The 26058-nt window shown below is 52.1% G+C and overlaps 6 protein-coding genes across 6 annotated transcripts; 2 read left to right on the top strand and 4 right to left on the bottom strand.

The window, feature by feature from the left end:
- Positions 1-4780: 4780 nt before the first annotated feature.
- BDP55DRAFT_557583 (major facilitator superfamily transporter) lies at positions 4781-6697 on the bottom strand (the record flags this gene model as incomplete). Its single annotated transcript, XM_060569713.1, has 3 exons — positions 4781-5027; positions 5098-6021; positions 6084-6697. 3 exons carry the CDS (start codon positions 6695-6697, stop codon positions 4781-4783), a joined length of 1785 nt encoding a protein of 594 aa, XP_060426878.1.
- Positions 6698-8881: 2184 nt separating this feature from the next.
- BDP55DRAFT_241281 (MBOAT family protein) lies at positions 8882-11291 on the top strand. Its single transcript, XM_060566216.1, has 3 exons — positions 8882-9325; positions 9399-10905; positions 10957-11291. The coding sequence occupies exons 1-3, from the start codon at positions 9153-9155 to the stop codon at positions 10981-10983; spliced, it is 1707 nt and encodes a 568-aa protein (XP_060426877.1). The 5' UTR covers positions 8882-9152; the 3' UTR covers positions 10984-11291.
- A 315-nt stretch (positions 11292-11606) lies between these two features.
- Positions 11607-15203, bottom strand: BDP55DRAFT_705951 (uncharacterized protein; the record flags this gene model as incomplete). Its single annotated transcript, XM_060578050.1, has 18 exons — positions 11607-11894; positions 12009-12199; positions 12227-12450; positions 12478-12489; positions 12514-12534; positions 12559-12716; positions 12755-13284; positions 13315-13507; positions 13529-13566; positions 13606-13634; positions 13665-13669; positions 13700-13725; positions 13750-13837; positions 13883-14191; positions 14229-14440; positions 14474-14736; positions 14798-15017; positions 15119-15203. 18 exons carry the CDS (start codon positions 15201-15203, stop codon positions 11607-11609), a joined length of 2892 nt encoding a protein of 963 aa, XP_060426876.1.
- Positions 15204-16573: 1370 nt separating this feature from the next.
- Positions 16574-17164, top strand: BDP55DRAFT_731108 (uncharacterized protein; the record flags this gene model as incomplete). The annotated part of the gene is made up of 1 exon (XM_060579773.1): positions 16574-17164. The coding sequence occupies one exon, from the start codon at positions 16574-16576 to the stop codon at positions 17162-17164; it is 591 nt and encodes a 196-aa protein (XP_060426875.1).
- Positions 17165-18018: 854 nt separating this feature from the next.
- Positions 18019-19651, bottom strand: BDP55DRAFT_672033 (uncharacterized protein). Its single transcript, XM_060575498.1, has one exon. The coding sequence runs from the start codon at positions 19415-19417 to the stop codon at positions 18362-18364; it is 1056 nt and encodes a 351-aa protein (XP_060426874.1). The 5' UTR covers positions 19418-19651; the 3' UTR covers positions 18019-18361.
- Positions 19652-22003: 2352 nt separating this feature from the next.
- On the bottom strand, positions 22004-23878 carry BDP55DRAFT_557649 (uncharacterized protein; the record flags this gene model as incomplete). Its single annotated transcript, XM_060569718.1, has 2 exons — positions 22004-23286; positions 23362-23878. The coding sequence occupies 2 exons, from the start codon at positions 23876-23878 to the stop codon at positions 22004-22006; spliced, it is 1800 nt and encodes a 599-aa protein (XP_060426873.1).
- Positions 23879-26058: the final 2180 nt, after the last annotated feature.

Below are 26058 nucleotides of genomic sequence, written 5' to 3'. Positions count from 1 at the left end.
TGGGTAACGAGAGGGTTCGAAAAGATTAAAGACTGACTGAAGGGCCCCCCGACAGTTGACACAGGTCGAGGTCAGGACGGGTCAGGAACAGACAGGTCGGATTAGGATAGGACGGGAAGCCAGAGCTGGAACTGAACGGGCGGAACGACAAGCAATGTTGTCTTGTGCAGCAGCGAGAGATATGGGGGTGGATGGGGGAACAATGGATGGAGGAGCCGTTGCTCCAGGCCAGTTCGTCCTTTCAATTTGGGCTGGTAAAGTGAGTGGTAGGGCTCTCCCGCTTCCTCTCTTTCTCTCTCTCTCTGTCTCTCTTTCTCTCTTTCTCTCTTTCTCTCTTGGTCGAGAGAGACGAAGACCACTTTCCGGTGTTGAACTGGCATTGGTCGGCGGTCGCCAAGTTCCTCCGTGTGGTGAAAGCTGCAGGCAAAAGTTCCTTCGCGTAATTTCCTCAACAAGGAAAGCGAGCGTGGCACATGGGTAGAACAAGCCCGTATCCCGTCCCTTCGGGGCTCTCTTTTTCAGTGATAAGAGGGCCTCCCAGCAGCCAGAACCGTAGCTGGGTCCGTGGAGCTGCGCGAAGGGAGGGGGGTAAAGAAGCGTTACATGGCCAATGGCTGTTCAGACGGTCTTGTAGTCCGGGCGTCTGCTAAACGAATGGGGAACCATTCACAACGCCTTTTGCTGGTCGGAGCGGGCGCTGGCTACCATTTCGACCGAGAGAAGCAAGACGAGTTGGGGGGAACCCTCGACGACGGATGGGGGGCCTGCCTTTGCTATCGAAGCTGGGGGCAAGGCGGTTCGTCCTTCGTCCTACGGTTGACTCTGTGGGTACATGCGCACTCCCTCCGTCCCTCACGCTCGCCCTACTGCGTGTGTGTGCCTCTTTCTCCAGCCTCCGCGTCCAGGAGAGCCCTGGGAATTCGTCCAATGTGTTCGACATGTCGACATTGCTACCATGGCCCTGTGAGAAAGTGCGCGATAGGTAGGCGACTAATTCCAATTTCCAGGGTGGCCAGGAGGCGGGGAATAGGCACAATGGTGCCACCACTGTTCTAGATTAAGAAGGTGAAAGAGCGTCCTGGTCGGCCTAAAAGACGCCAACGACCGAGTCCTGACTCAGACCACCAATCATCGTGCCTGTTTGTAAGTATCCTATCAACTAGGCCTCCCCCTTTTCGGAAAGGCCGTGGTGAGAGAGAGACAAAGTGACAGTGTCGCGAATTGTCACCAACCAAGCATCAGGTTCCAACCGGGCCTCGCTCGCACCCACCGGACAGCCTTCCGACATGTTCCCTCGGTCCAGGTCCACATCGCTGCTGAGATTCAAAGAGCGCCGCTGTCCGCCGTCGACCATCATGGAGGATGGATGGTTTGCTGCTCGCTTTTGGCCCTCGTTAGCCAAGCAACCAAGCCATCCGCCCTGTGAGGGAAAAGCTGGGGGAGCTGCCGCGGGCGGTGGATCAACGCCGTAGAAGCATGGTGCATGTTCCAACGGTCTTCCACCAAGCCAACCTGGTTCCATCCGATAAGCCATTCGTTGAGCACGGCCAATGGTCGAGGTGCTGTCAGAGACACATCCGAACAGCGCCGCTCCAAACTAACCCGTCTGGTCTCTGGAAGGCCGCGATCGCGGGTTTTCCATTTCAGCTACCTTCAATGGGCCGGCGTCGGGACTGGACCAAGAACCGGCTTGGGGGCGAGTTTCCGCGGAATGGCCGCAAGACAAAGCAGATCTCTGTCTAAGGACGCCACAATTCAGACTCAAGTGCCAGCTTTTAGTTGGAAATTGCTATGGCATTGGGCGGCTCCTGTGGGCACTGCCGAGCGGCGGTCAACATGCTTTCGGCCGGTTGCACCGCAGGCTCGTCCGTCCTGTCCTGTCAAAGCCGAGGCGTGGCCAATGGCTGACTTTGATGGCTGCTCTCGTTCTCATCCATCGTGGGGCAGAGCGTTAGGCGTCTTCAGCCTCTCTGCAGGCCACAGGAAATCCGCCAAAAACAGCGGGAAAAGTGCAGCGTAGCAAATGGCAAGTGGACAATAAGTGGCTGACAGCCCCGAGATATGGACCGCAAGTTGCGAGATGCCGAAAAACATTTTCCAACAGAGCAAAAGATAATAGGCACCGGCTAATGTTCTCGAATTTTCGACCCCAATATCCGCGGAGCCAAGGAGATCCCTGCAGTGCGTCTCACTAGCACGAACAGCCGGCGGCGGGCTCCTAGCTGACCTAAAATGAATGTGACCTGACGTGAAATGTCAGTCAAGACGCACTAGTTAGTAGACTGTTGTCCAAGCTGCGGCTTTGACCATAGCGAAATGTGCTTGGCCTCGGACCTGGGCTAGTCGAAGGTGGTGTTTAGCATAACGCTCATCGGGCAGCTCAAGAGAGAGAAAGTTGGCAAGAGCTGACACTAAGAGGCATGCTCCCTCTTTACGTGGGTCCCGACGGCAAGGCGAACAGACACCGACGGGTCCACGCATGAGAACACTCCATCAAGTAGGCCCGAGGAGTCGGCAATGTTAATGTGAAGTGACGCGAGCCAAAGCACGACTTCTGGCGTCCAAAGTCGTGCTTAACGTCGTGCTCCAGCAAAGATCTACCCTGGAATCGCTCATGGCTGGGTCCATGACCCGGGGCACGCGAGCCGAGTGGCTCTGAGGATTCGTGATCGCCATTGGAGTCATCCACTCCTCGGAAGAGACCGATTGTTTTCCGAAAGAGCGTACCTAAAAATCAGATTGCGACGCAGTCGTAAAACCTGGATGGGACAATAAAGATGTCTCCCGAATTGTCGATGACGCGCTTCGGATCGATTTGAATGCGTTTGTCAGGATGTGGGTGTGGCAGCCATCAGGCGACGAAACAGCTTTTGGGTTATCTTTCGATATTATCGAATCAGCTCAGCTCACACTGCTGGCGGGTAGGTGATGGCTCTGCTGTGCCATGATAAGTCGGGGTATTTGGAACTGCGAACCTTTTTTCCAAATACTTGGGTCCTGGTCGTTTGGTCGATAAGGAGCGACAAAGTTCCACCATGTTTGCTTTGGGAAGGTCGAACAGGGTACTTCGGTCAGGTATCCGTCGCTGTTGGTTCTCAAGACCTATGCTAGCCGGCCGAACGGTCTTTTCTGCTGTGTACTCCTCACTCACCGAGATTGCCGGCAATATTGACGTAAGTTGGTGCGAGATTTCATTCAGTTCGAGAAGGGCTGTCCGTTGAAGAGAAGAGCCTTGAGATAACTCTAAACTTGGCGTCTACGTCGGTAGAGGGAGAACAGGCTTTCGTGGACGAGTAAGCCGAGCCGCAGGGCGGATGTAAGCAGTCAATAGAAAGACGCGAGACGGGTCGATGCAAAGCAACCCCAGGCTTACTCCGCGCCAACGAACCACGACAGCATCCGTGTTCGCATGGACCTGAACGGCGCTCTAGACAAAGAGTTTACGTGGATGTCAATATGACTGTCGATCTTCTCCGTCTGCTGCAGCTGAAGCATGGGATCTGGGGGTTTGGTCAGCCCGTAGCTTGGTGACACTTACTAGCCGACGCAGACGCCTAATGCATGATATTGCTAGTCCAATGTATCGAAGAGAGGAGCAACGTGATATTGGTGTCAGTTGACACAGATAAGAACAGGGCAAAGCCCTTGACATGACTTGATGGCTCAGAGATGCCAAGATATTCAGCGAGGTAGTTGTGTATTCTGGGCTAAGGCTTATAGATCCCCAGGGTTGAACCTCGTCTGTTGTTAGTCAGGCATGGTCAAGCCAAGCTTGTTGCAGTTGAGATCATCGTCTACTTCTGACAACGCTGGGTGAGGTGGACCAGAATCTTGCAGTGTCTGTAAATCTCTATACCAAAAGAGCATGGCTGTTGTCTGGGTACAGACGGTATGCTGTGATGTGGTCAACAGTGGCAAGCAGTCATTGGTCCGGGAGAGCCTCGAAGACTCCAGATTGGGTTCATTGCTCCGCGATTGCGTGGCACGCGTGGCTATCGACGAACGAGACGCATCAAGAGGCATCCAAAACGTCGTCTGGCGGCACATGGTAAGCGCAGGGCCAAAAGTTCCGGGGATAGGTGTTTGGAGTCTTGTTTTGGCGCAAACTGTCAGCTCATCGATTCCTTTGCAAGCTAAGCCAAGGTGTGTCGGGCGGAAGGACGCCGGGAAGAGGCGAGGGACACGCAGGCGTGGGGGTCGGCGTGTCGTTGACAAAGTGACTGATGCTGGATGAACTTCAATAGGGGCCAAGAGGTTGGAGGGTTGACGATAGAATGGGGGTTGAATGGCGACGAGGACGTTGAGAGAATGATACCTGAGGTAACATGTGGAAGGGGAGGCAGGTAGCCTTCGATGGCGTTCCATCGATTATTCTTGGGAAGGCGCTAACGAAGGGAATGTTTCGCGGAAGGTCCCTTGCCTCCACAATGAAATGGCGGAAAGAGGAAGGAAGTAATGATAAGTGGATATTGCTTCACTCAAGGGCACTCTTGCCCATGATGGATCAGCCCTTGGCGTGTACTCTGCTTCACTTCGTGTCTTCGGTAGTTCATATTCAGTCTGAGATATCATCTATTATCATTTGTGAACGTGGAATACTCATGCCCAGCCAGGAAGCCGGAGCTTTCTATCATCTCTGATTGTACGGTATACAGAACAAAAGCCTCATTGACGCAGACGCCTTGGCAGAACCTGCGAGGTACCCAAGGCGACCATCTACACTCGTTCCTATGCTATCGAAAGATACCTGTAGATAGTACCTTTCAAGTCCCCCTTTTCTTTACTTGGCAAAGCCATCACGGATGTCAACGAATCGCAAGTATCTGTCCTTGGCCCACCGGCGCGAGCTCTTGCCGAACATGATCATCGGCAAGCTCAACCCCATGATGACGAAGCTGAGGACCCCGAGGGCGATGAAGCAGTTCTCCATGCCTGAATCGAGCCAGTAGCTAGCCACGAAGGTGAAGAGCATAGCAATCGTGTTGTTGATGACTGCTACGCCGACCATGCCTTCCAATACCATCTCACTGCGAAATGTGGTTAGCTAATGTCCTTCCATATATTTCTAAACCTAGCTGGGAAGAGCTCAGAACTTACGGGAAAGAATCGGCAAGATACGCCAAGCTCAAGTCTCCGGCACAACCGTACCCGAAACCGATGAAGCCCAACCCAACATACGGAACAGGCCAGTCCCAGCCACGCGCGCTCCCGATGCCAAAGAGCCACATGCCGGTCGGGAATACCAACGTGCAGAGCGCCATCAGATATAAACGGAACTCAGACTCCATGACGCCCTTGTTCCGCTTGATCATCCACAACATGAACTGGTCACTTCCGTAACCGCCGTAGATACACCCGATCAGACTCCCAATCAACGTCGGCAGGTTCATGTTGCCCACGGCGGCCGGTGAGTAATTCCACGGTGGGCCGTACCACCAGTCCTCCTGGACTGTCAAATAGAACGTCAGGCAGATGTTCTGCAGACCCCATTGGAGTCCTGCGTACCATACCGCCGGGAAGGTGAAGACTCGCAGGGTGTGCCAAAGGCGGAAGAGATACTGCTTGAACCCCGTACCGCGGAGGTTCGGCGCGGGTGTGATGATGCGGATGCGGTCCCAGTACGTCTTGCGCCGGGAGTAAGAAAAGGCCATGCGGTCGCGCGCGGTGCTAGAGACCATGGATCCGTGGTCGGTGCCCGTCGGCGTCTCGGCGAGGTGGGGCGTCTGCTGCTTCTCGGTGACGGAGGCGTCCTGGGCCGAGGCTGGGTCTCTTTCGATGCTGACCGAGTTCCTGGCCGATGCCTGTGCCGAGGTCTTCTCTGGCACCACGGTGGCGGCGGTCCGGTTACCATTGTCTACGGGGTAGCGCTCGCCGTTGCCGGTGAGGTAGCGGTCTCGGTTGAACTCCGTCTCCTCAAGGCCAAAGAAGATGACGATGAGACTGATGCCGCAGATGATGGCGCCCACGTAGCCGATCCATCGCCAGCCAAGGCCGCTTGATACGTATGCGCCGATAAGAGGCCTGCTTGTGTTTAGTATCCACGCATCCTTCCACTGTGCTCACTATCCAGGGGTTAAACTCACCCGAGGTAGGTTCCAATGGCAGTCGCAAAGGTGTAAATACCAAGCACACTACCAGTCTGGTGTTCAAACCAGATGTCGAGAAGCGATAACTGCACAGTCGCCTCACCAACAGACTCGGCAGCACCAACAAACAGCTGCGACCAAACCACGCCGCCGACATTGGTGATGCGAGCATACCAGATGAGACCACCAATGTTGACAACCATGGAGATCAGATATCCCAGCCGGCGACCGTACAAGTGAACCAGAGGCGAGCTCAGCAGGGTCCAGTACCCAATGGCAATAAACAACACGCCGGCACCGGTGTTGAAGGCGTCATAGCTGATATCGTACTCCTCATTGACACCATCGGCGCCGGAACCCGCATTGTTGGAGGTCGCGGCCGTAAGACCGACAATATAGAGCACCAGGCACGAGTGCCAGATCTTGCGGGTCAGCGACCACCGCAGAGGATCATTGGGGCTCTCAGTAGGCTGAGGAACGAGGACGATGTCGCCGTGCTTCAAGAGCGAGGCGTCGCCAGGTAAATTGTTGCCGTTCTCATCGTAGAGGCGTCGCGTGCCCGGAATACTTTCGGGTGCGGACAGTGGTGTTGTGGTTTGTGGAGCGGCCATCGGGCAGTTGAGAACAAACACAACTGACGTTGCTTATCGCCTAAACTGTAAGTTTTTGGTCGTGTGCGGTTCGGTCGCGTGTGCGGCGGGGACTTCAGCCAGCCCTTTAAACGGTTGGGTATTCGGTATGTGTGTAAATCACTTCTTCTCGTGAAGTTCGACGCCTCCAGCGTCGTTATTGCTAGCAGGGAAGCATTCCGTCTTTGAACAGTTGAAAAAGGGGGAAAGGGTGAAAGATCTCTGAGCGCGTCGCACTGGAAAAGAGATGGAGAGACTGAATCAATAACACAGATAAAACTCTTATCTCTAGCCAAAAAAGATCGCCTGAGTGCAAGTTTTGACCTGAGATGGGGCGGGCCGACGGGACGTCATAATCCTTGGAACCAATTAGAATTGGTGCCCAATCATCAGATGGGGGGTTCATCGAGATGTTCGCGTACGGATACTCCGTAAGGCAAGGTACCCGTAACGTTGTAATGTGGTAGCGACATCCGCAACGGCTTTGTTGCCGTCCCATTTCCGATATATCATATCAGCGCGGTCTACTCCTAGTCCTGCTAGTATGTAATGGCTCTGGCGGTAGGCGCAATTTGGTTGTCTGGCATTGACCCAGACTTGGGAGCCGAATGCTTGTGGTCAAAAACCGTTTGAGGCTCTTTCAGGCTCAAGAGTCGATGCTGCTGAAAATTTCGGCATGCCAAGCCCAGCAGACGGGGCATATGCCGCTTTGTCCAAATCCCGCCGATTAACACAGAGACTCGGCCTATTTTCGGTTTGTTTGACACTCTCCGTAAGCACCCGGTACCCAATGTCCGAGCAAGGAAACTTGTCAGCTTTCAAACGGCAGGCGGCAGACCTCCGGGCTTGATGTCCAGCAACAAAACCGTTTGTAAGTCAAAGTAGAGTGCTATGCTCAGCTGAACCTAAATCTGCCGGTTCGTTAGCATAGCTGCAGGCCCAAACGTCTTGCTTAGCTCAGCCATTCTACTTTGGCGCATATGTCATCTAGCATGCCAACAGTAGTTCAATGACGGGAGACGGCACACACCCTGACACCTCAGCCTTGAACTCGGCAGATACTACCCAGAAATGTGCCAGAATGCCGTGATGTTGTGGTGTTGGGGGAAGTGTGGCGGTGCGCCAGGGTGGCTGTGGTGGCGTAAGCTGCAGCCACACTCGACTGCACTACAGGTGGTGATCGGCAATGTCCTGTTGAACGAGGGAGGTGACACGACGAGGCAACGAGATAAGTCGAGGTGATATGATTTTCGTGGGGACACATTGCATTGCATCTTCTCGGCTGTGCAGGTCCAAGCCTCATAGGGCGTCAAATGCTGGCTGGGAACCCAATCAAGCTTCCTCAGTCACTGGTCACTTCCGGCGACGATCGGCCACCGGAGCCGGGGCTTCTCCAGATCCCAACGGGGCCAATTGATCCTGGATGGCCAGCCTATGTAACGACATTCGCGGCCTCGGCCACGTCTGTCGAGAATTTGGACTTCTGGAGGTCGCATGAAGTGACGTTGGCATCCATCTTGGGTCTTGTCAAAAGCAAACCGCGGGGCAGACGCAAAGAAGCGGCGGACGGGCGGGAATCTGGGCGTTCCACCCCCTTGCCAAGATCCGCCGGGGGAGCTCTTTCTCCGGCAATTTTTGGAGAGATAGGGACAATCACGAGCCGTCATTGGAGTAATTGAGGTTCGACCCCACCTCGGCCCGTGATCCCATCCGTCACGTGGGGTTGACGTAAGTCACTGCCCCCAATTCCTCCTGAAGTGAGTGTCACTTTCCCGTGCCCGTATCGAGTGGGCACTTGGGGAAAGTGTTGACTGAGGTGCAGCTACCTGCAGTAAACCAGCCTGGAAAGAGACAGAGCGAGGCAGGCAGGAGCGGCAGGTCGGCGCCGCATTGAGCTGTGTTGGTGGGTACGTACCTCCTAAAGTGACCGAGGTGAGGTGCCCCAACGGCCACCCGCGTCAACCTTGGATTTCATAGTGGAGGGAGTGGCACAGGCACTCGCACTCGTGGATTCATGGGACCATCTAGAGCTCCTTGCTCATCGCTTCAAAACGCGGCCCCGTTGCCTCTCACCCCATAAACATCCAGTCGTCTCCGTAACTTCGTACCAAGTCCCGAATTCGCATCCTAAATACGCGGACACTACCCGAGATTTGTGAAATGGCGACCCCTGATCTGCGACCCTGAATACCACCTCCTTATCCCACTTCGAGTCGCCCTTTAAACTTCTCGCTGCCCCGTCTGATCCGGATGCGATCCCGTTGAACACAGTCGCCGCTTGCATCCCGCAGCAACATCCATCCGCGCCGCGCGGCGATTGCTTCTCCGAATACCACCGCCCATCACTGAATGCGCACCATTGAATCAACAGATTGATAGCTCAGTTGGCAATAAGCAACATCGCCACACCTTACATCCTCACGAACCTCTCGAGACCATGGCATCTACAGCTGCCTCCCCCAACGGCGGGGCTCACGACCATGTCTTGCGGCCGAGGCCGAGGAAGCCACAACATTCCCAGTTGGCGAGGACACAGAGCAATACCTCTGTCGGCGAGATGAATGGCCTGACACCTCTATCAGAGACTGGCCAGACGAGCGGCACTACCAGGTAGATAACCTTGTTTCTCACGCAAGCTCGTCACTTTCGGCAGACACCAGCGCTAACGTCAATGTCGTCATAGTGGCCGCTCGACACCAGTCCCTCACGATGCCCTCCCCTCCGTCAAGAGCATGTCCTCCGCGAAAAAGCAAGCTCGCGCTGAACAACGACGCCGTATTTTCCCCACGATCGAGTTCGCGAGCCGCGTTTCTCACTTCGATCCCAACTCCGACTACCGGGACTTCCATGGCTTCTTCAACCTCTTTTGGATCGGCCTCGCCATCATGGCCATCACCTCCATGCTGCGTAATATCAAGGATACCGGATACCCCATGCGAGTCCAGATCTGGACTCTCTTTACAATCAAGATTTGGCATTTGGCCATTGCAGACTTTCTCATGGTGGCGAGCACGTTGGTGTCACTACCCCTCCACCGGCTGTGGCGCTCTGCCCCCGCCAACGGAGCTCTCACATGGAAGAACGGAGGCATGGCTGTTCAAAGTATCTACCAAGTGTTATGGCTTGCCTTTTGGATTGCCATTCCCTTTGTGCTCGACTGGACGTGGACCGCGCAGGTCTTCCTGTTGCTGCACACCATGGTCCTGCTCATGAAGACACACAGCTGGGCCTTTTACAACGGCCACCTCAGCGAAACGGAGAAACGCCTTTACGCCCTTGACAACCCCTCGACCGCCTCAAAGGACCCAGTCTATCTATACCCAACACCCGATAACCCAATGGGAACTGTGAGCAGCCCCAAGACCCGCGACTTCAAGGCCAAGTCAGAGGCCACGGGCACGTCAGACACAGATTCGACCTCGGACGAGATCGAGCAGCTCCGCGAGGACCTGGCCCAGGAGCTTACCTCTCCCATGGGAAACCTCGCATACCCTCGCAACCTGACGTGGTCAAACTACTTTGACTACCTCCTATGCCCCACGCTGTGCTACGAGCTCGAATATCCCCGGACAGCCCGCATCGACTGGCAGAACCTCATCTCCAAGATCGTTGCCGTCTTCGGCTGCATCTCCCTCCTGACCGTCATCTCCGAGGAGTTTATCTTGCCCATCCTCAGCGATGCCTCCATCCGTCTGAACACCGTCCCGCCTCCCCCAGTCTCCGAGGCTCTCCTGATTTTAGCAGAGAGCATTTCCTGGCTGCTCTTCCCCTTCATGCTCACCTTCTTGTTGGTCTTCCTCGTTATCTTCGAGTACGCTCTCGGCGCCTTCGCCGAGATCACGCACTTTGCCGATCGCCACTTTTACTCTGACTGGTGGAATTCAACCGACTGGATGGAGTTCTCCCGCGAGTGGAACATCCCCGTCTATAGCTTCCTGCGCCGCCATGTGTATAGCGCCAGTCGTCCATATGTCGGCCGCCTCCCGGCCACCGTCATCACCTTTTTGATCTCTGCCATGGGGCATGAAATTGTCATGGCATGCATCACGAAGAAGCTTCGCGGCTACGGCTTCATTTGCCAAATGCTGCAGCTGCCTATCGTGGTTTTGCAACGCACGAAGTGGGTGCGAGGCAAGGAGACGCTGAACAATGTGTGCTTTTGGTGTTCCATGGTTATGGGGCTGAGCATGGTGAGTTGTTTGACTTCTTCTTGATGTGTGAAAGTAGCTAACCTTTGGCAGATTTGTGCTCTCTACGTCTTGGTCTAAGGCACTTGGGCCGTCGCGATCCGCACCACGGGTTTTTATTTTCGAGTCACGTATGACCACCTCATCTCCCATATGTCGCATTGCCGAAGAGATGGATTGGATGAGTCTGACTGAAGCTCACTGTATTATTATCAAAGCACATCTGTATCATTATCCCGCATCACCCGCGGGGCGGCGTTCCCCAAGACAGACAGACACAATTATTTTCCTGGCGTTTTTCTAGATAGGTCTTATACCCCCTTATTTACATGCCCAACGGGCAAAGATTACATTATGTTCCGGACTGCCAATATGGCAGTCAAGCCTCAAGTCGATGTTGAACATTGTGAAGGCCGCACGGAGTTTGCGGTCTTGAGGCTGGCTTACCGATGAGCTCATATGAGCCTTAGTCCCGGGGTAGGAATATTGATAGCTTACAGACGTAATCGTTCCCTTCTTTTGTAGCAGAAACCCGCCACATACGTGTCAAATTCAACCAACGATCGTCTTTCAAACAACGTTTCAAATTGATCCCCCAGAGCGCCACACAAGCCACAGACGCGTCCCACCAAATTACCCTCCATCCTCTTGGCCCGGCACACCACCAACGACGTCCATCACTCTCTCTACACATGCCATGTCCTTCAGTCAGGAGGGTGTCTCAACAACGCATCCTCTCTCGCAATCTCATCCTTGTTCCCCAAAAACTCAAAGTTCTCGTCATCCAGGATGCCAATGGTGTGGTGCCGCGTCTGCGTACTCTCGCGCCAGAACCAACCCATTCGAAATCGCAGACCGGATAGTTGGTGGTGGAGGTTCTCCTTGGACATTAGTTCGGCGCCTTCGGGTAGACGGTTCATTGCGTTTGAGTCTTGCAGTAGAGCCTTTGTGGCGACCATGCTGCTGTATCCATCTGGAGCTAGGCCCTCCACCTTCATGTGTAGTAGCCTTCATTTCCCCCGGATGGAACTCAGGAAACTAGAAGCTAGCACCAGGATTTGTGAAATCGCTGTGAGAGTCAGTATGCCGATGATGACTTAGGTTACTATTGAGTCCTGCACGAGGCGGTGGCGATAAAGGTCGGTCATAGTTACGTCCAGACTTGGAAGAGATGGCGGTGGTCCGTCTCTGGAATCCTCAGTAATATCAAGGCGGCATTCGAAATTCGCGATTTGAGCCGCGAGGAAGCCATATAGATGGTGGATGTCTTTGAGAATCTCCTCTTCTGAGTTCGGATCTCCGAAAGCCTCCAAAGGAAATTTACCGAGTGGCCGGAGTAGCGTATAAAACCACTCATCTAAATTCATTGCAGGGTTATAGCCCATCATTGATCTTGGCAGTGCCCCCGAGCCATATTTTCCAGATGCTTCGAATTGTGAGTCTATATGTGGGATGTCAAAGGGTATCTTCCATGGTCGAATCTTGGACATATCGGCGCGTGGTGGACTTTTTTGGCCTATGGTGAACACCCCATGACGAAAGATAAATCTTATTTCAGTCGGTACCTCAACCCACGTATACTTGCATCTTGTTAACGAAAGATGTGCAAACCTGTGCATATCGGCGACGAATCTTCCCATAGCGTATGTTTGATACCTAGTCGATGCGAACTTGAGGTCGGACTCTTGAAGATTCAATTCGCAGATAGAATTTATGTCGTATGGGTTTTCCGGGGACAGTAGCCGGGTGGCATAGTATGTATAGTCAATTTTCCGCCAATCCGAAAAGTCGATAGTGCCCACACGCTGTGTGAGCTGTGCTCGGCTTTGTTAGGGCATGTGAAAATTTGAACGATCTTTGGGCTAGGCAAATAATGGAAACCATCGACAGCACGAGGACCCTGTATCGATTCCGGGAATGAGAGGTTGTAATCGGTAGCCGGAACTTTCCAACAAGTAGGCTGTAGATAAGCCACTGAGACATTAGTCCTGACTGAAATGTTTGGCAACGCGTTAGCTTGGTCGATGTTATCGAAAGCCGGGAAGAGAAAGGTATCAAATGTGTTTTTGGGGTATTCCAAAACTCCTTCGCCTTGTCGAAGAACAAGGCCACCCAAAACTTGCCTCACATGACTAATGACATCTGAGTTCTCTATCTTGCTGGAACCAAACCAGGTCTTTTGTTGTAGAAGGATCGGGCTCAACTCTGGTATTGTCTGGACGGTGAAGATGACCGAAACAAGGGTTGTTAAGAATCCGCAAGTGATGGAAAGACACTGCGCTAAGGTAACAATCCTGGCATGTCCTCGGAGCGAGTGGCCGATTACCTGTAGCCCAAGCATGTCCGATAATGATACATCGAGCTCTCTAGCCATGCGAGATTCTTTGAACAGCGTGGAAAATGCGGCTAAACCTCGGTATGCTGAGTCGCTAGAGCTGACATACAAGGCTACGAGAAGCATTGCAAGAGCAGGGATAGTAGTCCAGAGCAGATATGCATAGCCGTGCTCGTCATGGACTGTTGCGATGCCATGTCTCGTCGTCGATATGCTCAGGGAATAATAGAGTCCCGTTGCAATCGCAACAACCAAGGCAATGAAGGTTGCCTGGATCCATGCCTTTAAAACCAAGGGAGTGAAACTGCAGTTGCTCCACGCTGTTGAATCTTCGATTTCAATGGCGAGTTTTGACGCTCTCTCCACACATTTCCTCTGGTATCGGAGGAAAATCAGACTTCCGACGATTGTTGTTGGGTCTATGTACCAAATCTTCGTGGTACTGCCGAGGCAGTGAATTACCAAGGCCAGCATGACCACGACCGGCCCTATGACAGTTGCCATCGACAAACATGTCAATTTGTTTACCACTAGCTTGCTGACATTGGTGTATCTGTTTCCAGTCATGTACATTGATTGCGTTCTGTTTTGCCGGAGACGCTAGTGTCCGATCCATGTCCCAAGGATACGAGACATGTTCATGACCGATTGATAAAACACCACGTTTGTGTAAAGTGAAGCATTCATTGCCCACCGTTCATCATCCTGGAGATTCCCGAAGAAATTGAAGTCAGTCTTCATTGGAACCATTGTCTCAACACTGCCCAACGACTTTTCCTCGCTGCGACGAGGGGTTGAGGTCCCGATAAGGCTCCAAAGGTCTGCAGTGACCGGATGTTTGACTTCGCCTTCCAGTGGCACAACGCGGGGGATTGAGCCATTGTCGATAACTCTTACTCTCGAAACCCAAGAATCGAAATGACAAAGTACTGCCGTAAAATTGAGGAGCACAGTCTGGGAGATGTCTTTGAAGACTCCTGAAATGAGTCACCCAAATTATGGAATGGTTATTCTCTCTGGGTAATCCTGCACAAGATATTGGTTCCTCCAAAGTTGAGCGGCCTCCGAAGTAAAGATGGGAGACTGTCCGATCCGTTTCCATCCAATATCCTGCAGGGGCTGAGCTTTCGTTGCCGTAGCTGAGATCTTGGGGTATCGACAATTGCCGCTCGCAACCATCGAAACGCAACATCAAAGCTTGAACTGAAGAGATAAAATCTTTGCTTTTTGCTAGACCTGGGTCAGAGTAATTTCTTAGCTTCAGACATTGTGTGTCTGTGGAATAGCCGTTGACAGTGGCCTCAATAGACGCATCGATTGTGCCCCTAGAGCTATCTCTGCCTTTGAATGTCTGGTAGGATATATTCTCATTAACGCCGAAGGGGAATGCCACGTCGAAATTGTTGACAGCTTGTGCCATGTAGAATGGTCTGCTATCAACATTTGACGTGGTCGATATAGCCGTGTCAAACGAGTCAAGTATCTCGATGTCGGCTGGTCTCGCAGGCGGCAGTGTTGACTATGCCGGTAGTATACAAGCCAGGAGCAGCAACGACTTACATTCGGATATGAATAGATATTAAAGAGATAATGAAGGCGAAAAAGTGCTTTCTTCTGAGGGACTGAATCAGCACGTTTGGCAGTATCATCGTTTTATAGTCGAGTTCGTAGACGTCGAGTTTCTGATAGGGCGAGTCATCGTGACGGTTGGCTATCCACGGCATGAACCTCAAAGCTTGAGTCTCTACCCTTGACCAAAAAGTGGAAACGAGAGTAAGAACTATTCAAAGCAAATATTAGTTTACTCACATAACCTCGTACCATGATGACGGTAAATCGATATCCTAAAAATGGGGGCACTGCGTTTTCGTAGTTTATTACCTGCTGTTGGCCCGAAACGCCAAAGGTAGACGAGACTCTCTCTTGTTTCCACAAAGCCGTTATTCTTCGAAGATACGTAAGACATGGTATAAAGGCTGATAGAAGCGGCAAGAAAAAAGGCAGAGAAGGCAAGGAGGACATTGGGTTGGAGTCAAGTGGGACACCAGGTTCTCGCATCATCTGACCAAGGTTGGTGCTCATGATCAATGTCTTCGTCGGGGCTAAGATCATCGTTTCCGGCGGTATCGCTGTGGGCGTTGAGAGCTATAGAAGCTATTTCATCATTCCGATCGAGGCGTGCTGTAGACAGACATAGCTCGCAGGGCCCTTGATCGTTGGCAGGCACTACCGGAGCGGAACAGGCTGTCTCTGGCTCAGCATCTCTATCAAGACTGAATGCAGTGCTGCAAGAAGTTTCCTGGCTCTCGGTGAAACTTTCGGCATCGTTGTCGGGGTAGGCTATGGGCGAATAGGACTCGCATGGCACTTGATCACTGGCGACTACTCTCTCTTGGCCAGAATGGCCACAAAGAGGGCTGCTCGACATGTTTCCGTTGCGGTAATCCGGTGCCCATAGGCCGCAAAAAGCTTCCTACTGATCTTGCCCTTTGAGAATTTGACGACGAGGAATTCATGTGCCCGAAGATCACGCAAATGGGTCTTTGATATGTCTCGACAAATATGGATGCATACGTGAGGTATAGAGACACAACCCCGGCAGCAGGCCTCTGTTCCCGTTCGCGTGACAATTGCGGCTACATTTTGTTCTCATATGCCCCCTGACTGTGTGTCTTTCTTTCGTGTGTGCTGGTTCAGCCTGACCTGAGGCATGTCGTCGTAATACAAACGGAAAGGATCTTAGGAGATTCCCATCTCAGTTGAATTTGGCGTACAGAAGCAGTACAAGGCGACGAATTCAAATCTTTCAGACGTAACTGATAAGAGAACGGCTTAGATTGCCTTGCGCTGAGTATTTGACAGTATGCAAACAGCCGTCTACCTCCCCGGAGTCCCCGCCTCCTTCAAGTTGCAACGCGGAGGAGGGTGGCTACCATGCACAGTACCTTCTTGACTAAAGTGTTTGTACAAGGTAGAATCATGAATTGAAGTAAAGATTGAAGTGAGAAGTAATTACTTTTGACTGACCTGAGGTAAAATGTATGGTCGGGAACTTATTCCGAACGAACGCCGCAGTTGGATGGTGAGTGGTCGTTGCGGGCGATGGAGGAAGGATGATCCATATACGGCGCCCCCTATCCACTAATCGGCCGCCGCTTAAACTTTACCCAAGCTCCTGATGGCCGTGTAGCGTTCTTAAAGGTGCGCAACGCGTCGCTCCGCTCCTTAATTGCCCCCCAACTTACTCCCAAACCGCTCACGCCCAATCAACCCCTGTTTCCTCACTCAACCTTCTTCGCACAACCACCACCACCACCACCACGACGAACAATCTAAATGTACATCACGGACTCCACCCTCGACGGCCTCGTCGCCAAAGTCCGAGAATTTCAACGCAAAGAAGGTTACGGCGTCATAAAAACCCGCTCCAAGCGATCCGCAGGCACTAAGGAAATATACCGCCAAGACCTAAGCTGCGATCGCGGCGGCCGTCCAAAAGCCTCCGTCGCCACAGTCCGCACCACAAAGTCCAACAAGACAGGCTGCATGTGGCGCGCCCATCTGACCCTCCAGGCAGACTGCTGGGTCTGTATACCGCACAACATGGAACACAACCACCCGCCGCTGACCGAGTCCTTTGCCGCGAGCCGGTCCTTTCGCCAGCTGAGCTGGGAGGCGGCTGAGGGCGGCGTGCAGGGGATCCGGCATCGGGTGGATACGTTGTCGAGGGGGGACCTGCCGATGGGGAAGTTGACGGCGCGCGTGATTGCCGAGAAGATTTCAGAGGAGACAGGGGCGTTTGTGAGGGAGAGCGATGTGAGGAATATTCAGGCGAGCATACGGCGCGCAAAGGCGCGGGATGCGTCTGCCGGCTTTGAGAACGACGAAGAAGAAGAAGATGACGATGAGGAAGAGGAAGAGGAATGAAACGTTCCCTCTAATCTCGTATTTGCCACCGCCTCCAAGTCTCGCCCCAGCTCATTACACATGGGCTGAGAATAAGACGGGAGGCCTGATGTAGGCAGAAAGGGTGTCACCGAGGTGCGTCTGTATACCTGTCTGCCGCACGTCAGAAGCCGTCAACCCATAAGAAATGCGGCAAGGCCTGCAAAGGCCGTAACACCAAAGTTCGTACAAAAGCTAAGGATGAGCGCGAGGCTTCCCTGTATGTCCGTTGTCTTTATTTCTGTTTGACTTGAACATTATACACATCATGAGCTCCAAATGACTCTTTCTTGTGACCTGAGCGGAAAGCTCTCGAGATAGGTACTTGGAAAATTGAATAAATTACGTACAATAAGGGGCCGCTGTAAAAAAGTAGAATAACAAATTGCGTGTTGCTTAGGCACGTAGTTGTGATAGTACAGCTAGAAAGCAAGTATAAAACTACTTTCAAGATTCTATTAAAAACTATTTTAAAACCTAGGCAAGGTAACCTTAGTCAAACTTGATTCCTAAACAAGCTATGTATATAATTTACGAAACCCAGTATTCAATAGTTAAATCTTTCCCTTCGATGCTCTTATATAAGCCGATGAAGCCATTCTAATAAGTCTGTTTTCTCTCTTATAATAAAAAGACTTTGCAACCTAATATGAGAAGGCCTGAATATTGCCCTCCTCATTAATATTGACTATTGGCAGTTTCGGAGAGGTCCAGTATAGTTCACTAAATTCATCCCTCACACCCTTCCCTTTCTATTCTAGGTCTAGCCCTGGCCTCATTATAGTTAGCGGTTTCTATTATTTTTCACCACCGTCAGTAGCAGGTACTTCATCAGCGTCTTAGTCAAATATTCAATCAAGGTTCTATTTATTGTTGCCTCTGCAGTAGGAAATGTGTATGAAGATATGCTAACATCTACGGAGGTGGGATAGGTGGGGGGCCAACAGGATTGGGCCTGTTGACCGAGACTGGTTTACTTGTAGCAGACGGCGAGCCACTCGGTCCAAGTGCCTCGAGGTCGACATTAGCTGCCGCAGTCAAAAGATCCACGCATTTGCCATGCGTAAGCTCCACCACCTCTCTACTAAGCTCGGTGTCAAAAGCATAGACCGAAACGTCCAGGTCGTAGGTCTCGCCCTTGCCACAATTGCTCGTCCATTCGCTGGTCGTCTCGCTGAATTAAACGTAAATCATTCGCATCTTTGGGACATGCCGGAGCTCAGGGTTGCCTAGCGGCGGTTGGATGCTGATGAAATTGATCAACTTTGCATTATGGAGATCCTTTTTCTTGCTTTCAATTGCCAACTCTTTGGCGGTATTGAGGAAAGATTGTACAGCGTCGAGAAGCATTGACAAGGCCGAATCCGGCAGTGCAAGAGATGAGAAGATATCTCGGATAGCGTCCAACTTTACCGAAGCTGAAGAGTACCTCTTTTTGACGCTGGAGTTGGTCATGGACTTTGTAGCCTCGAAGCTGCCCATGCCGTTGTAGTATTTGTTGAATAACCCATTTGCTGCAGCATTGGTCATTGCCATCCGCTCCTCAGGCTTTGTGATGTCATACTGCTCAGGATGCTGTGCCTTCGCAGCGGCAGCTAAACGGGCATTGACGACACATGCAAGAAAGGCCGTCTTGTCGTATATATCCTGATCATCAAATGAAGTCTTGTTGCCCTGAAGACGAACGGTAGCGTTGGCATTATTGATCTCCTTGAACTGCTCTGGACTGAGCTTGCTAAGCTCGGTATCATCGGGTATTGCTCTTCTGGCCAAATCCGCTTCAAACTCCTGGACAGTGCTACCGAGAAGTGCGTGAACGTGTGCAAGCGCGAAAAACTTCTCCAAATAGGTATCTGTATGGCCAATCATCGCGGCATACTCTCCTAGAGCATCAGGGGATGGGCCCTTCAAGAGTTCAACAACAGTTGAGACCTCTGCCCCGCGGAAGATGGTAGCTTTCTTGGCCCCAAAGGTAAGGCTGAAAACAATCGTGTCTCCAGGGTTGACTCTGATTGCTTCTGGAAAGTACCAGAACGTATGGACCGGAGAGTGATAAACACGAAGACGGGTAAAAGTGAAGCTCTGACTGGCGAGAATGTCGTTCGGCGCAAGAGAGCATTTGAGATGGTCTGCGTCATCGTAGAGAAAGCATGAAAGCTTGTATTTGCCAGCGGCGGGGTTCGAAACCTGACCGCCGTAGCATTCGAGACGTTGGGGAACAGATGAGGAAGCCATGACTTCGAAGTAAGTGTGTAAGATTATGGATTGTAATGTTGTAATGTTGTAATGTGTTGATGTGATGAATTGATACAGGATTTCAATTCAAAATGAAGACTATACCCTCTTATATAAAACAACGAGCTACTGTTGTATTCTCAGGAAATATCGCTCCTGCGCCAGACAGCTTGTTACGCAGGGGTTTCACACGCTGGCTCTTCACCTCTGACCGGTCTCGCCTGCTCTCTCATTCATTACATGCGGCCCCTCTGTATGAAGACTCTTTGGTTAAAGCTGGAAACGGATCACGACAGCTATGTGTGGTGAACAATTTACTCCCAACTCACTAATAATCATACACCTGAAACATGGAATTCAGACACGCCTTTGGGGCCATTGAGTCCACCCGTGTAGCACATACTTTTAGATACTGAAAACAGCAACTCTATTGCTGACGACTATCTCCTAGCGTTCAAAATCCTCCAGTACCTGGTACGGTGATGATGCAGGATAAGGTCAGACGCAAAACCAAGCGCAATCCTGAACGAGGCTGATAGTTATCTTGACTTCCAGAATTTGCTGCAAACGACATGGAGTCACTCTACACTCGTGCGTGTATTGAGACATCATGCGAGTTTCACTTTAGTAGAAAGCCATAATCAGTAGATTCGCGGCGTGGCAAGCTGACATATAACTGCAATATGCATGAGAAGGCCAACTCTTATGTTCTAAGCTAGATCTGGTGATTCGCCCGACTAGGCTTGAGACTGGCTGACCTCCACAGCTGGCTAGTATAAGACCATATAGCCCATCAATTTCTATATATATACACACGTTACACCATGCTTAGAGGAGCGAGTGGCGTGCTGCCGCAGCATGACATGAATTTAAAAACACCGTGGTCAGCCGTGACCTTAGCGGCAGCCCATGTCTGCAAACGTATGTAGGGTGTATAGAAAGTGCGTACATTGTCTTATAATGGCCTATGGCCTATAGGGTACGCCAGCACCCGGCGATGATTGTTTACGTAGGCTGGCAGCCGATAATTAATTTCATAAAGGAGAGATTTAAGTACTAGCAGGATATGAGTATGACACTAAATAGAATTAATATTAATAATAACTAATACTCTAAATACGTTATCTATTGTACTAAATTTAAAACAAGGAAGCTTATTGATGCATCGATTGTAAGTCAAAATATAACAGTCTAGTCACTATAAAGAAGATTTATCTTTTCCTTAGTCTCAAATAATCATTGAGTAATAGAGTTTATACATATAGACGTAAAGCGGATTCTTATTTCGAAGAGCTCAAAAGTACTCAGCTTAATAACTTAGAGCATCCTCACCGAGACTCCAAAACCAACAGGTTGATTACACAAACACAGCCGCAATATGGAAAGTGGAAAAACACCTTTCCCCGCCCAGCTTTCCCCAGAAGAACTCGCCAACAATGTCGAAATCACTCGAGCATGCTGCATCCCACATTCATTATGCCTAATCAATCATTTGACCTCGCTTTAGATCCAGCGTCATCCAGCCTCTACTCGCACTTGCATTACCCCCACCCCATCAAATAACATCACCGAATCGAGAGTCAGCCCAGATAGATGTGGTCAAGAATGCATTCCATTCGACGAGAATCTAACTATAGCCGCCCTCACTGAACCCATGATAATTCCCTTCATGATGATCATCATCTTTCCCTCGATAGGCATATGCCTGCCATGATGTTATAATAACTCCTCCTCTTTCTTATGTTCCTCGTTTCCCTCGACTCGTGCAAAAATGAGTGTGGTATATCCCCTCCGCTTTGCAACTCCTCGTAGCGAATGACCAAAAAACAACGATTTGACAAGGATGAAAAAAATGTCTTAAGTTTCGTTAGAGATCTGGGAGAATACCCCAGTAAATGTGTAAAATATATGTCGCCATCCCAATGCATGTATGTGTGTATCGTCAGACTCCAGCGTACAACAACTTCTGTGAGAAACCCAGGACGTTCCAAATGTCCCCGTTGCGTCGACGACGTCGGCTGCCTGGAGCTGAAACGGGGCTCAGTCTGGCCACGGGAAAGGGGGGAGAAAGTAAGGCTTCGTTGTTCGTGAACGCCTCATCACGAGGCGCCTGCCAAAACTCAAGAAGCTTCCTTGATCCCCACCCGACCGCCACTTTGACCAGACCCCGTCATCCTAGGCAACCACCGCCACCTAGCACGTCTCGCTCCATAAATGCCAATCAGTAGCCGTCTCAAGCGGCCTCAGTCCCTCAAATGCCCCCAGCGCCATTTCGGGCTCGTCAATCGCAGCCCTCCCACATTGATATCAAATAAAACAGATCGGTACTCGTTACTGTATGGTTTTTCGTCTTTCATATCGTCCCCTTCATACCAGCACGAACCAAAGAAAAAGAACCTAGAGATGGAAACATGGAAGCTAACAAGAAATAGAAAATGAAAATCAGCCGCGCAAATCAGGTCGCAAGGAGGATGGACATCGACGCGTTCCAGCAGAGCGACCTATCTCTCATCGCGAAGACGGCGGCATGATCATCGTGAGATCGAGAGGTGGTTGAGCTGCGCCAAGCTTTCGCCGCTTAGCGTACTAGTAGACGGTATTGTACTCATCGCGGTAACGATGTGGAATGTTAGAGTACTGAACATCATCATATCTCGCGGTCTTCACCTTGCCGAAATACGCGCTCGAACCCGAGTAGCTCGCCTCCCGAGACGGCATGGGAGGGCGAACATTGTAGTAGTCGGCGTGCTTGCTGGGCTTCCTCGGAGGAGAGTCGTCGCGGTACGCAGATGCGTAACCGGCCTCAGTAGCGACTGGGACTGTTCTACCACCGTTGACGGTGTATCGAGTTCGATGACCAGTCTCATACGACATTGCCTCGGGAGAGTGAGTTCTGTGTCGATGGCTCCTTTGCTGATAATGGCGTTCTTCTTCGGATTCAGAGTCCTCGCTAACCTGCGGCTGCAGCCTTGAACGGCCACGGCCCCGGGTGTCGGCAGACTCGGCAGGCACATGAGAAAAGGTTTGAGCTCTAACAGGACCAGGAGGAGGGCGGTTGTACCCATCGGTGAAGGTGGCCGATCTGCCCAGGTGCTTAGGCGGCGAAGTGGACGCAGGCGAGGACGTCGCGGAGGCGAACTGAGCCATGTGGCGAGTGCTAGGAGAGGCATCGACGACATTGGGCGATGGCGGAACTGGCGCCTCTTTTGTAGGAGAAGACTTCTTGTGGCTCGACTTGTCCCGAGTCTTGGTCTCAGAGGAGCGCCTCGACTTTGATCTGCGACTGGTATCCTCCTCAACAGTAGGCATGGGCGGAGGGGGAGGGGGAGGGAAGGGCATCGCAGCCGGGGGTGTCGGAACCGCGACAGGAGGCGCATGTCGAGGCTCATAAGAGGTCTGGGCACGGCTCAGACCCGGGTGAGCCTTGCGTGATTGTTCCATATAAGACGCTGCGAACAGTACGGCATCGTTGTATTTGGAACCTTTGGCGTCAGCCGGGACAGGAGGCAAAGGCGGCACAGGGGGCTCTTCCCGGAGAGGAGCGCCGTCACGCGGGATCGAGCGGGACCGCTTGTCCTTCTCCTTGGTGCTACTTGACTTCTTCTTGTCGGATTTGGCGAAATAGCTGGACTCGTCGTCTTCGATGTAGACAGGTTTGTGTCTCCGCGATTTGTCCTCAGCCTCGCGTTTACGCTCCTTTTCTCTCTCCTTTTCGGCCTTCTCTTGGCGTTTGCGTTCTTGACGGCGCTCTTCCTTCTCGGCCGCAGCCTTCTCAACGGCCTTCTTGGCGGCCTTTTCGTAGGCCTTCCTTTCTGCGCGTTCCCGTTCCTTGTCACGTTCTCTTTCACGCTCCCTGTCTCGCTCCCTGTCTTTGCGGTCTGCGGCACGTGCAAGCTCCTCGCGTTCTCTGTCCCTATCTTCCCTGCGTCTGCGTTCCCGCTCACGATCCCTTTCGTCATCTTGGCGGGACGGTTTCTCGTAACTTGCGGCTCGACGAGCCCGAGGCTCCTCGAAGATGGAGTTTGATCTGCTGTGAATTTCTTCGTCCCAAGATCGAGAATTGTAACCGGTAGAGTACATGGGTTTGCCGCCGGGCGAGGCACGATAGGTCGTCTTGTAGGTATCCGGTCGGGGCTCGGCGGTGCGGACTTCGTAAGATCTGGCTGCAGGCGCTCTGGGAGCTGAGGTATTGGCGGACATGCCCTTGGCCATCTCCTTGCGGAGTTCGGCCAGTTTGACGTTGTCATCGTACTTGCCTCGCTCGTTTTCGTCGCTCAAAATCTCGTAGGCCTGTTGGACCTTTTGGAACTCATCTTGCTTTTGGGCCTTGAGCGTTGGGTCCTGGACCTTGTCGGGATGGCATTTAAGGACGAGCTTTCGGTGAGCACTTCGAATTTCTGCGAGTTGTGCATCTTTGGAAACGCCTAAAATCTTGTACGGGTCGGGTGGTAAAGCGGACATGATGGATATGTCTGGTGGCGTTGTGATGTTGGTTTGGGGGCTCGTGAATCCAGTTCGACGGCGGTCAGAGAGCGACTGATCAAACGAAAGCTGTGGTGAGGGTGGAAAGACTGCAAGGCGTTGCTCGCGATCCGGTTCGTGTCGGTCTCTGGGCGGACGACGAGGCTATTGTTGCATTGAGGCGGTGATGACTAGGCACTCGGGGCTGTATGGATTGCCTGTTGCAATTGCAGCAGACTGTTCGGAGTTGTTGTCAAGTGTATGGGACCGCGGTGCCCGGCGCGACGTTATCGATCCAGGTTGGAAGGGGTTCCCCAGATGGAATGTTGAGGGAGCAGAAAGGTTAAGCAAATGCGGTAATAGGAGAAGTAGTAGTAAGGTAGTATGTAGGCTGAAGTGAAGTCGCGATAAGTGATGTACTATGAGGGAAGAGGCTAAAGAGGAGGATAAGGTCAGGCGGAACGTTGGGTATCGTTAAGGTGAGGTGGTGATGTTATGGTCGGAATTGTGAATCGAGTGAGAGAGAGTGTGTGAGGCAAATAGAGGAGAGCAGAGGCAAGAGATCAATGCAGATGCGGATGCGGATGGCAAAAGAGGGCGAGAGAAGCAGCCGGATGCGTAGGGCGAGGGCGAGGGCCAGAGTCGGACGAGTGGTCGATCGTGGGTCGTGGCTCCTATCTCTGGGCTTTCCCCTCGAGGTGCAGCAGCGCAACCAGTGTCCAGTACGCAAGTGGAGTTGTTTTCGTGGGTTGATGTTCGCAAGTTGCGTTGGACGGGCAGCTCAGGCGAAAGGCGAGATGGAGAAGGGGGGGGAAGACGTGCCAAATAGGTAACGGGATGATCTCCAGAAGACCAGGAGGAGGAAACGGAGGCGGGTATGGGGAGCAGGCCGGAGTGACTTTGACACCCGTACTTCGTAGACTGACTTCCCAGGCACTGGGATGCTCTGCAGGGAAGCGAGACGAGTGGTGACTGGAAGAGCGGAGAGACTTTTGGACGCTGAATGACTGAGGATTGGAAAGGCAAATGGAAGAGAAGTGACTTTCGGCGCACCATGCGACTTGCGAAGAGAGGGTTCCCAGATGCGTGGGTGGATGGATGATGGATGGTAGATGAATGGACGGCCGATGGTCCATAGAAAAAGATACATCAGGGCGTTTCCGTCCTGTCAGTCGAGAGCAAGCCGGTGCAAGCGTGGGACGTGGAAGGCGTGGTGGATTAGAGTGGGTACATGTCCGTGGACGGTGGGTCACAGAGCCTGGGGTCAGCAGTACGTACCTCAGTACAAGGCACATGTACTGTCATTCCCACTGGAAGGTACGGGTTTTAGGTACTTAGGTACCTTGCGTAGAAGATACGTATAGGTTAAAGTGCCTTACCTCACCTTACCTTACAGATTACGGCTTGGTCAGGAAGAGGATACTTACTGTGATTCTGTGAGTCGGTGACGGAATCGGGTGCCCAAAGGGTCCAATACCCAAGCCAAATGCCCCGTTACTCCTCATTTTTTTTTTGATTCTGATTTTCAAGTGGCCAGACCGGGCGAGAGCTGCGAAGATGCAGTCTGGTGTGTGTGTGTTTCCCGTCCGGCTCTTGTACCTTGACTGCGGTATTCTCGGCGAGTCGGGACTGCTGAAAGCCATCCAAAGGTACGTATTCGTACTCTCCAAGGTGGCAGACGAGGATGGTGGACTGAGGATGTGACTTGACAGCACGGGGGCTGGCCAAGTATTGAAGGTGCGGCCTATTAGCAGGTGCTCTTGATTGACGATGAGGTCACGGGCTCTTGGGCGAAAAGGAGGGGGAAAGAAGACGATGACTGGACAAGACGGTGGTCGATGGCTGGGTCTGGGCCATTGCTGGTTGGACGAAAAGGACAGGATCTGTAGCGGAGCGTCCACCAGTCAAAAACGGCTGACAGACACTAGCGCAAACCGAGGTGCGGGCCAGCTTCAGTTTTGTGGCTCTCCGTTTCAATCCCACGAAACGGAGCCTCAGGGAACCTCCCTTCTGGGCCTCCTCTCTGTCTTCCTGTCTTGGGAGATGCAGCGTGAGAATCTGAACGGAGGGTACATGCCTCCCAACCACCTCCACACCCAAACCTCCTTTTAGCGCAGCCGTCACCACTTGATTTGACAAGTCACCTCCAGTCAGATGGATGGTTGACTGTTTTAAGGCTA

The sequence above is a fragment of the Colletotrichum godetiae genome, assembly GCF_030913485.1.
Source record: "Colletotrichum godetiae strain CBS 193.32 chromosome Unknown BDP55scaffold_35, whole genome shotgun sequence".
NCBI lineage: Eukaryota > Fungi > Ascomycota > Sordariomycetes > Glomerellales > Glomerellaceae > Colletotrichum > Colletotrichum godetiae.
Note: the sequence above shows the minus strand (reverse complement) of the source record. Positions and strands in the feature narration are given on the sequence as shown.